The sequence below is a fragment of the Barbus barbus genome (genome assembly GCF_936440315.1).
Source record: "Barbus barbus genome assembly, chromosome: 14".
Taxonomy (NCBI): Eukaryota; Metazoa; Chordata; class Actinopteri; order Cypriniformes; family Cyprinidae; genus Barbus; species Barbus barbus.
This window is the reverse complement of record NC_136742.1, coordinates 26133904-26146286: the sequence shown is the minus strand read 5'-3', so window position 1 is coordinate 26146286 and position 12383 is coordinate 26133904. Positions and strand designations below refer to the sequence as shown.

The 12383-nt window shown below is 35.6% G+C and overlaps 1 protein-coding gene across 2 annotated transcripts in view; it reads right to left on the bottom strand.

Annotated features, from left to right (window-relative positions):
- Positions 1 to 12383, bottom strand: part of LOC306880011 (protein FAM184A-like) — a 144853-nt gene that overhangs the window by 98418 nt on the left and 34052 nt on the right. For both annotated transcript variants that reach the window (XM_079433274.1, XM_079433275.1), the window contains exons 2-4: positions 5790 to 6221; positions 5006 to 5428; positions 1054 to 1189 (exon numbers count right to left, since the gene is read on the bottom strand). In XM_079433274.1, the coding sequence (XP_079289400.1) occupies positions 1054 to 1189; positions 5006 to 5428; positions 5790 to 6221 (991 nt within the window). The remainder of the gene's footprint in view (positions 1 to 1053; positions 1190 to 5005; positions 5429 to 5789; positions 6222 to 12383) is intronic.

Here is a 12383-nt window from a genome sequence, read left to right as displayed (position 1 = left end):
CCATGGATTAAAAAAAATTATTTGTATAATTAATGATAATTCATATTAACATCAAATATAACAGCAGCAACAGCAATAATTATAAAATACATGCTTTAAATTTAATTTCATGTTACCCAATTATATGCCAATAATTTTTTTTCTCTTTTTTAAATATCACTAGCCAATAATCAATTGTTTTGGTTTGAATATGACAATGAAAAATGTATCAAGAAAATAAGGATCTAAAACCTATATCCTGAAATTCCTGAACAATTAGATGAATAAAAATAAAAACTGAATTACGTCTTATCTGTAAAGCTACAACAGATTTTAACCACTTGTAGCAGTTATTTTAAACCATGATTTTCAAAATCTGAATGGCAATATTTATGATGAGGATGATAATAGGATGATATCATCATTATTATTTTAACCTAAAAAAAGTTACAATTAATTTAACCCATGCATTAAAACATTGATTTGCAATATAATACATGATGATAAATAGAAGTAGTTATTAAATATAAATAGTTATTTTAACCCATAAACTTCTAAGATCAGTTTTCAATATTTATAATAATAATAATTTACCCATTTAGTCCATTTCAAAAATTAATTTGCAATATTGATGATGATGATGATAGATTTTAACCTCAAAAATAGTTACAATTATTTTAGTGCATACACTTCAAACATGTATTTGTAATATTAATAATAATTATTTTAATATAAAAATCATAATAATAATAATTTAAAAAACATGACTAATAAAATATTCTTAGAAACTATACAAACTGTTAACCTCTATGAATTTCAATTTCAATTAATTACTTTACAAATCATTTTACATTTTAATTGAATTACAGTTCTGTACCTTGTTTCAATTCAATTCAAAGGGAGGAGATCAGTTGGAACCTAAAGGCACTCTGCATTTAATTCTGAATCTCGAGCAATCCTGCTGTGCATGCTGGTAATGGATTAGTAGCCTACAGCAGTGTAGAAGGATGAATCAATGAAAGTGAGTGGAGTGGGATTGAACAAAGGTGATGGGAGAGCATGTGCGTATCTCACTGGCTTTGAGCAGGATCTCCGTGGCCTGCTGTTGCACTCGGTCTCTGGATGCCTCCAGCTCACACTCCGCCTCCCTCTGCCTGATTTCCACAATCTCCGTGTCCTTAGTCACCTCCTCCAACTGTTTATGCAGCTCCTGCAGACGCACACACACCAATCAATCAACAAAACGACCGCAACACTTCACATAAACCTCTCTATCTCTGTTCATTTCTGAGAACTGCCTCTCTATATTTAACCATCATGAGGTTTCTTGCTTTGTCTCTCTCTCTCTTTCACTCATGTCACTTTTTCCATTTTTGCTCCTCTCACACGGTCTCCTCTGTTCTCAAATTCATCCTCATTAATTGTGCATGTACACATTAGCTTTTTCTCCCTTTCATCTCTGCTCTCTCGGTCAGTTTCCTCCGTCGCCTTCTAAAAGAACTTCTCTCAGCTTCCATCGCTCATTGTCTCGCTAACTTTTTCCTTCACTTCCACCATTGTGGAGCTCATGTTCAAATCATCGACTTTTCCACTGAATTAATTCATTCAATGTATTTTGTTCTTCTTATAGCAAAGACAGCACAAAGAGAAAGAAATGAACCACTTGTAGGAAAATGTAAGCATTAGAATACTACATATAGAGACTTTTTGGTCGAACGAACATGCACAACATGAAAAATACATTATTTTAGTGCAGAACTGAAAAAAAATAAATTTAACGCCACGGTTGTCAGATTTTATTGCTGTTTGAAATGTACTATTAAAACATAATCTTGAAGTTTTGGAGTTTCGCCAAACTCATTCTTCTCCCTTTTCACATCACATATTAAATTGGAAAGGCATTTATTTTCAATAAAATTAAGGAAATAATCAAAAAGTGTCTCACTGGTGTTTATCGGTTAGGGTTAGAGTTAGGATTCGGTGTAGGGAGGGCTTTATTGTCCCAATAAAGCGGCATCCATTCAATAATTTTAACAAAAATGCTAATTATGCTCTCATTATTACATACTGTTTTATAATGTAATCTACAATACTGAGGTGCAAATATCTGCCACTTGCACTAAGTAGTAAAAATAGCATCTAACTAATATTATTGCAAAGACAATACTTCTATTTTTACAGTGTAAATAAAATCTATCACTATTTGCAATGTAAACAGAACCCTAAGAAAATATGGTATTTTCACTGCAAACAGCTGCTGCCTTATAATAATCAATTCAACATTTCAAGCACAACTGTTTTCAACATTGATAAGAAGAAAAGTGTTTCTTGAGCCCCAAATCAGGATATTAGAATGATTCATTTTACATTTAAAGGCTGTTGCTTTAAATTGTTATAATTTTCTTGTTTTTAGTATTATAGTATTGCTTTCACTGAATTTTTAATTGTATTTTTTTTAAGCAATGTCTGGTGCTATACTAAAAATGCCCTTGTAAAGTGACCTGTGAAATCTTTTAATAAGGTGACAGGAGTCTCATCTGGAAAACGGCAGCATGTAATTGAGTGAAAATCAGCACCTGGGGAATCTAAATGGTCTTTGATTGAAGCATGTCTGATTTGCCAAACTGTGACTGCAGGCTATTTGACCTCGGACTGACTTCAATGATTTTACCTCTTTTTGTTTAAACTAAATGCTCCAAGTATGTGACGTGGATCTCTCACCTGAGTAATTCAGCATTTGATCAGCAAAGATTAAGAAAAACTAGCACATACCCCAGGGAGTCGGATCATTATGAACTCCAGCTCCAGAGCTGAAAATGTCACATTGACTAAAGATCGATTCTATTAAAGATCTGCTCTCTGTGTGTGTGTGTGGAGCTAAAGAGGCTCAGCACATTGCCATTAAATAGTCATTATAATGTGTCATAAAAGCAAGAATTTATGTAAGACAAACATAATATTAAACTGGCCATCATTGTTCATTTGAACGACCATATTATAAATCAAGCCAAGCATGGATCTTTTGATGACACCCATAAATTACATTTCGTCAGTTCTTCCATTCAGAAACAAGTCCAAGAAATGCCTTGGAGGGCCATGCTGGCTGACTGGCTTTTTTCTTCAAAGATATTTGAAAGACAATTCAGAGTTCAGGATGTGTGCCACCGCGTTTGAAGTCTCTTCTGTAAATGTGTCTGAAAATCTGATGTGTTCAGAGAAACCAAAACACTACAATAGTTTGACTTTCACTGCTACGATGTTCTCTGTACGCCATTTGAATTATTTAAAATACACTGCAGAGGGTTAAAGAAATACTGTATTTGTTCTAACATATGTTTGTAAATGACTTGTAAATTAAACTTTTTAAAATTAACATCAAACTGAATTTTAACCCATGTTAGTACCATAATGTGACGCATTTAAACAAGAAAAAACATGTAGAGCAGTTAATTAAAAATGAGACCAGCGGCCAGGAACCTGTTAGGAAATGAGTTGTGAATTTAGCTGTCATTTTAACTATTAAGATTAGATGATTCTCATTAGATGAATTAGAAAATGAGATTAAATGTGCAACACAAGTTAAGCATCAACAAATGTACTTTTCTTTATGAAAGTAAAATTCTGCACAAAGCCAATCAGAGTTTAATAAAAAAAAATAATTCAGTAAGGTAACACAGGTTCCATTTGTTAACATAAGTTAACAAACTAACAATGAAAAATACTTTTAAAGCATTTATTGCTCTTAGTTAATGTTGATTCCAACATTTACTAATACATTATTAAAATAAAAAATTGTATCTATTAATGTTAATTAATAGACCTGAACTAACATGGACTGAAGGTCCATGCACACGGAGTCCGAAATTTTTGTATGCGTTTTTCCATTTCTTTGTTTTGTTTTTCGTATCCTTTCCTATCAAAATGCTTGCTATGGATGCGAAAATGCAGAAAATCAAACTTGATCCAATTTTTTTTATGACGGACAAAAGTTTCGGAGGCAGTGTGTAAACATGATTGACACAACGTGAAGTCATATTTATTTTTTAACAAGCAGAAATTTCGGATGAAAATTTCAGACTCAGTGTGCATTGACCTTAAAAATGAACAGTTGTATTTTAATTAACTAATGTTAATAAAGATTAATAAATACCAGAACAAATGTATTGCTCACTGGTAGTTAATGCATTAAATACAGTTAACAAATGGAACCTTATTATAAAGTGTTACATTCAATAAATTTAATTAAAAGGCCACTAAAGAATGTATGGAAAAATACAATGGAAGTCAATGAAACTGTGATTACAAACTTGCTTCACTATATGAAGAGATCATTTGCAAAAACTGATAACTCCTTTATAACAATTCTCAAAAATCACGTTTTTTCATTGTGCATTCCAATTAATCTCAAAGAAACTGCAGTTGTTGTTTTTTGACGGTTAAAAAAGAACAAAAAACCCCCCAGCTAAACAAAAAAAACAACTAACACAATAAAACATGATAAAAACATGATAACAAAATAAAAAACATGATATTTGAACATTTGGAGTTATCTGTTTTTGCGAATAAACTCTTCACTAAATATCAAAAGTAAGAAATCTGGTAACACTTCAGTTTAGGGACCAATTCTCACTATTAACTAGTTGCTTATTAGCATGCATATTACTAATCATATTGGTACTACTAACCAATATGATTTCTACTAACAATTAACAAGTAGAAAAATTAGGAGTTTATTGAGGCAAAAGTCATAGTTAATAGTTAGTTAATAGTGAGAATCGGTCCCCAAACTAAAGTGTGACCAGGGTGAGTAAATGATGCCACAATTTTCATTTTTGGATGAACAATATCATTAAATTAAAGTAAATTTTAAATGAAATATATTTTTTGTTAAAAATTAAACTTAATAAAATTAAATAAAATAAAAAAAGAAGATAAAAGAAAAGATAAAAGAGCAATAAAGTGCTATGTTGCATCTAGCCCCTATTATTTTATTTCAAGGACATGTGATGCATCTGGTGGCCTTTACCTTGATGTTGTTCTCTGCAGCAATGAGGGAGGCCTGCAGTTTGTGGGATTTGTCCCTGCTCTCCCTGGACTCCTCCTGCACCCGCTGCAGTTCACTGCGCAGCTTCCCCAGAGTCTTCTGCAGCGCCGCTTCCTGCGCCTGGAACTCCTTTCTCAGCTCGGCTTCAGTCTTCTTCCAGGCCAGCAGGTTCTCTGCGGTCATCTGTTGCGTGCGCTTCATGGCCTCCAGTTCCCGTTCATAGAAAGCCTGGGCTTTATTTAGCTTGGCCTCGTACTCCTCCACCAGACGCTTCTTGTCCTGTTTCAGTTCCTCAAGTCTTTCAGTCAGTGAATCCACCTCCGCTTTATGAAGCTGTCCCAGTTTCTCTTGGTCTTTGCTGTAGTTGGCATTCTGGCTTTGGTGTGAACGAAGCAGTTCTTGGACCTGCGAATACAACATTTATTTGAGTTTTTTTTTTTTTTTAAATGAGTGCAAAACACTTGCTACTTCCTAACCAGCGACAAACAATTTGTCTGTTACTGAATATGAAAATGCTACAGAGCCTGACAAATGTATGGCCAATTGGAAGTTATTTGATGTTTAATGTACAGTTATCAGGGCAGGATTTTAACAAACACATAATTTTTTGCTTCATTACTGTAGTAGCCTTTGATTTAAGATCTAAGCTGGCAACCTAGAACCCCACAAGGGTCAGTATATGAACTTTAGCCACAATGACCTTGACCATGGCACTTAACCCAAGGTTGCTCCAGAGGTACAATCCACAACAAAACAGTCTACGCACCTCCTGCCGATGTGCGGCACGTAGCTCCTCAAGAACCTGCTGTTTCTCTTGCTCAAACTGGGACTGCAACTGTCCAAAGGATCGGAGCTTCTCCTCGAAAGAGCGTCGCATTTCCTCCACCTCGCGGGACATGGTGACCACGCGCTGCGTGTGCTGCGCCTCCGTGCACAGCTGCATGTCCTCCACCCGCTGGCGGTACGTCTCGAACTCCGTCAGGGCCTGCCTCTTCATCCGCTCGTGCAGCTCCATGGACTCCTCCAGAGACTGAATGCGCCGCTTCAAGTCCATCTCGTCGCTGATCTTGCTCTTGTACTGCATGATCTTCTCCCGCGTTTCCGAGAGGATCTGCTGCACCTCCTCCTCGTGGGCCTCCTTCAGCGTTTGGATGGCCGCTTCGTGCTCGTCGTTCTTGGTGTTGAGGGCGTAGATCACCTGGAAAGGCGAAAGAATGGAGAATTCATTGCAACTGAGACTTAAATCAAATAGTTGCATCATCTTCTAGAACCTTCTAGGAAACAAGAACTTGCATTTGCTCAGTCTATGACAGATTAAAAGGTTGAGAAATGCCACAGAACAGAACAGAACTTAATGTTAAAGGTTAAGTAAACACTGTTTTGCTGATCTAGAGCGTTTGTTTTCAATGCATTACACATGTAAAGCCAAACCAAGGAACTGATACACTTTCATTGCAGCAAGCTTTCATTGACTGACCTTTAAATCCAGAAGATGTATGACCAGCTCAAATATGGGAAAAGCTTTTCCATTATACTTTGAAATGTTGTATTTATAGGATAACACCTTATTTACAACAAAACTTTTCTGTTTTGTGCTATACTTATTCTGTAGTGGTTGTATCAAGTGACCACAAAAAGTACCAAAACTGCACATCAAAAACATAACAATAGGCTTGAAAACATGTAAATTAATACATAAAAATTAAACAACTACACAAAAACACAATTTTCATTGTAATATTTTCATTCATGGTTTTTGAAGATGAGAGGATGCCAGATGTTGTCCTCTGCCTAATTTGGTTACTTATACAAACTTACACGTAATTGGATGTTTTACCTTTGATGTCAGCAACAAAATAATAATTATAATTATTATTGTTTCTCTTCGCTATGCAATTAGGATGTATAATTGCATGGTTAGGTGCAATTTGTTAGAGTTTCCCTGTTGTCTGTGACCCTTTTATTACAGAAATGTGACCCATTTTTAAGTTGCAACCCACCAGCTGAGAACTACCTTGTCCAGAATGATTAATTATTAAAAGGATACATTATTTAGTTTTTTATAGCATGAATGAGTTTGCTAATGCATCACTTCCTTTAAGAAAGCTATATGAAACAGTGCACAAAAACTAGAGATACATTTTCAGACACGTTTTTAATTTTTAATTCCCTCAGTTACTAGGGAGAGAGCTTGAAAGTCCCCAAAAATGGGTCTGAGATTGCCTTCACGAAATAAAGCTTTGGGCCGCTCATGAATATTTTTGTTATTTTATTAAAATTTCTAATAAAATTACAGACATGAAATCTTAGCTCATGAATATTACGTTATGCACAAATAATTTAACACTATCTTTTTGATGGTTTTGATAAGTATCACACAGAGATCACGAGATAAACTCCCCGGATTTTAAATCAGCGCACAAATTCGCATAAACATGTCCACAAACCCCCCCCCCCCCCAGAAAATGCTATTTCAGTGTTAAAACAACAATGACACATAAAAAGCCAAAATAAATAGCTCTTATTTCTTCTCAGAAAAGCTATTCCCCTGCTTGATTATTTGAAAACAAAGTGACCTTTGACTGCAATTCTCATGCTTTGTTTGTCCGGCTCCCAATTCATTTCCATAACTGTCTAGACATCTGATTAGGAGAGAGCTGTTTGGCCACCTGAGAGCGGCACAATAGAGTTATCTCCTTTACAAATCCTGCTCTGTGAGAAACCGTGACTCCGGCGGAGACGTATGTGCTACTCTCATCATCTATAGCCGACTTTCTCCCAGGATTGACCACAGAGGATTCCATTATTCTCCAGTTTTCTTTCACACACTATTCACACAGTTCATTCTCTCAGCCAGACTAAAATGAGCTGATAAGGGCAGCAGTGGACACAAAAGAATCGGCGGTTTGGTTACTTTGACTATGTTTGCTCTCTCTCAGTCAATGCATGTCGATGCCTGGAGTCGATCCCGAGCGATGTGCAAAAACTAGCTGTATCTGTTGTGTTATCTGCTCATTTACTGTGTGAAAGTGGAGAAAATCCTCACAACCTGTTCAAATAGTCCTGTTGCACTGGTTTCAACCTTTGTTTCAACCTTATCGGAACCAAACCGATAATTGGTCTGTTGTCCAATATGGTGATCCAACTGACTGACTTAAGCTTATTCTGCTTGTGCACTTCAAGATAAGTTTAATCTTTTTAAACATCAGTTAATGTGTTAGATATGAATTAACAATGAACAATTTAAGAATATTTTTTATTTATTTATTAAAATGTAGCTTAAATGTAGATTACTACTGTTCAAAGTTAATTAATATTCATATTAAAATGCATATGAATAAATTTAAATGCAACAGCATTAATATAAAAAGTTTAAGCATATAATATAAAATATGAGTTGAGCAAAAGCCCTTTAAATTTTAGTGAAAAACAGTAATGGAAATAAATAAAAATAAAAGCATGAAACTATTCACTTGTAATTTAATTTAAATTTGTAAAAAACCTTAATACTGATGAACAGAAAGTTTACAAAAGCAGAAATTATTTGAAATACGAATAAGTTCACAATGCAATGCATCCCTGTGCATTGTTTAAAAAAGATTTACTAATAAACCAATATTAAAAAAATACTTTATATGTTTAAAAAAATAATTCTATTTCAGTCTACTTCAAAATTTCATTTTCAATTCAATATGAATTTGCAGTTTCTTTAAATTTATTGTGAAATTTACTAATCAATTTCTGAGACAGTGAAAACAGTTTCTACACCAGTGTAAATAAAATTATTAATTTCTTTCCCAAAATAAATACATTCATAAATGAAATTTCAACTTATTGCACAATAGTGTAACTCATAATGATGACACTTCTAACTCTTCTTGAGGGAATAAATGACTCTTTCTAGGAAGAACAATGCATATTTTCAGCTCATGTATGCATCATGCATCCTGAAGACCTTTTCTTGGAAGAATGTGCAGAGAATAGCACTACTTATCTAATTGTGCAATAGTCTACAGTAAGAAGCAAAACAAAACATTTCATTTGCTTATGAAATGAAAGTGGCAGCCATCCTGTATAGGACTATATTAAGATTCAGGAGGCATTTAGAGTGTCAGCGTTCATTTTAAATCTCAGAACACCCTGGAAGTTACTCACCCTGATATGCACTGACTGATGCTGAGAAAAATACTCCTCGAATGGTCTAGCAATTTCACTTGCAAAGAGAGTCAATTTGACTAATATGTTCAATTGGTGCATTCCAGTACAGTGCTAAAAATTGCTATTATGCTGTAAATAAAAGCCGCGGTCATGAGCTCTGTGCACATAATAGAGTCTGTCATCAAGATTTTAAGGCATCAAAAGTATACTTCTGTTGTGATGTCTCTTCTAACAACAAGTTTGACTGGGTTTATCATTTGACTAGGTTTAACTTGACTATGTATGTGCATTGAGTATGTTTTTTTTGTTGTTAGAAATACTATCGACTGAATCAGCCACAAACATTCATATTTTGTCAGAGTAGTCATGGACAAATATCGGCACCCTTGCAAATCTGTCTGAAAATGCAACACTTCTCTCAGAAAATTGTTCCAATTGAAAATGTTTTGGTATTTACGTGCTTATTGTTTTTGTTTGCACTGCAACAACACAAAAAAAAATTCACACAGAACTCAAAAATAGACTGGACAAAATTATTGGCACCTTGTCAAAATTATAAAAAATAATTGCTTTTCAAGCATGTGATGCTCCTGTAATTTGTATTTAGACACACCTGTGGCAAGTAACACTTGCAACACACTTGCAACCAGTTAAAATGGAGAAAGGTTGACTCAACCTTTGTGTTGTGTGTCACACTGAGCATGGAGGAAAGAAAGAAGTGTCAAGAGTTGTCTGTGGATTTGAGAGAAAAAATTGTGGAAAAACATGGACAATCTCAAGGCTACAAGTCCATCTCCAGAGATCGTAATGTTCCTGTGTCCACTGTGCGCAATATCATCAAGAGATTTACAGCCCATGGCACTGTAGCTAACATCCCTGGACGTGGACGGAAGAGCAAAATTAATGAAAAATTATAACGAGGCATTGTTCGAATGGTGGATAAAGAACTCCAATTAACTTCCAAACAAATTCAAGCTGATCTGCAGACACAGGGTACAACAGTGTCAGCTCGCACTATCCGTCGCCATCTGAATGAAAAGGGACGCTATGGTAGGAGACCCAGGAGGACACCACTGCTGACACAAAGGCATAAAATAAATAAATAAATCAATACTGGAGTTTGTCAAAACGTATGTGGCAAAACCACAATCCCTCTGGGAGAAGAGAACGTATTGTGGACAGATGAGACAAAAGTAGAGCTTTTTGGTAAAGGACAACATGGCTCTGTTTAAAAAAAAAGAAAAAGAAATAATGCCTTCAAAGAAAAGAACACAGTCCCTCCAGTCAAACATGGTGGAGGTTCAAAGATGTTTTGGGGTTGCTTTGCTGCTTCTGGCACTGGATGCCTTGACTGTGAACGGTATCATGATCATGATTTTTGGGGTGCAACGTAGTGGCCAGTGTCAGAAAGCTGCGTCTCCACCAGAGGTCATGGGTCTTCCAGCTGGACAATGACCCGAAACACACTTCAAAAAGCACTCAGAAATGGTTACAAACAAAGTGCTGGAGAGTTCTGAAATGGCCAGCAATGAGTCCAGATCTGAATCCCATAGAACACGTGTGGAGAGAACTCAAAACAGCAGTTGGGAGAAGGCATCCTTCAAATCTGAATGACCTGGAGCAGTCTGCAAAAGAAGAGTGGTCCATATTACAGCAGAGAGGTGTAAGAAACTCATTCATGGTTACAGGAAGCATTTGATTTCAGTTATTTTTTCCAAAAGGGGGTGTTACCAAATATTAAGTGTGCCAATAATTATGTCCAGTGCATTTTTTGGGTTCTGTGTGGAATTGTATCAGATTTGACTTTTCTTCTCTGTTTTTTTGTGTTGTTCCAATGCAAAAAATAAAAAAAACATGTGAGTACCAAAACATTTGCAACTACAACAATTTTCTGAGAGAAGGGTTGCATTTTCTGACAGAATTGCAACCATACCATACTATAACCATACTTGGCCACATGTCACTTCACTTCTTAAACTGGATAGGCTAAAAAAAAAGCATTAAAATGCAAAGACACCTACATTGTCACATGACACCTTGTGTGCCACTGATAAGGCTGACTTACGCACACCTAAAATTCGAATGCAACATTTTTTTTTTACTTGAAATTCGACGAATATTTGAAATTCAAATTTGTTTTGACAGCCCAAAGGACTACGTAACTTTCAAATATTTGAGTTGTGTTATGAATTGAGTTCTGTAGTTAGAAATGTTTGCATTGACATAAAATATGCAAAGATTCGGTTAACATCTGCCTAAAACATCCATCAAGGCAGCTCTCGAGGGCTTAGAAGTCTTTGTAATGAGGGGTTTAACAAAACTGCATTGTCTTTTTTGATTTGCCACATCGGCTCAATCGTTAGTTCTGAATATATGCAACGAATCTGGCAGGATGTGAGATTTCAGCCCACTCCGAACTGGAATATGAGAAAACCCATTAACTCCCACAATACTGCGAAGTCTTAATCATTTTGTACTTGAATCTGAGTCATTACAACTGTTCCAATATCAGCCAATAAGACCAAGACCATGATAATGATGATAATTACAGTCATTTGCAATGGTGCAGAGAGAACAGCATATTGTTCAGTGTATAAAGGCTGTCTGTAAATTGGTCCAGATCACTTTTGGGGCGACGTAGGGGGCTATTGTGCGGCTTCAATCACAGCCTGTTTCACAAGATGTGCCTCGGTTGAAGATTAAAACGGGTCTGTAATGTGCAACAAGAGCTTTCCTTACAGCTATCGACTTAGCTTTGACCAGTTATATTTATAATATATTTTGTGTTTTAAAGAATGATGGACCGTGTAAAATAAATATATCCACCATTCACTCCATCTCTTTCTCCACAGATTCTGCATTCTCAGGCACATGGGATCAGATCGTAACTGGCAGGCTTATGAATATGCATTAAGTGAGGAAATGGGTTATAATGAAGTTGAGAGAGTGCTAATTAGTGTAATTATATGCATGGTATCTACTAAACTGCAAGGCACACCTTCAACGAAGAGGTAATTAAAGCAGTTGAAAATAACAGTTCAGTCTGGAAGGAAAACTTGGAAACGAAAAGAACTTCTTGTTATACCATGTACATTAAACGTGATTAAAAGGCTCATAAAGGGTTTTGTAGCTCTAATTTCCTGCTACAAAAATGGGCAATGGCTGCAGTGAACCTGGAGGTGTGAAATATAGTTATGTTTGT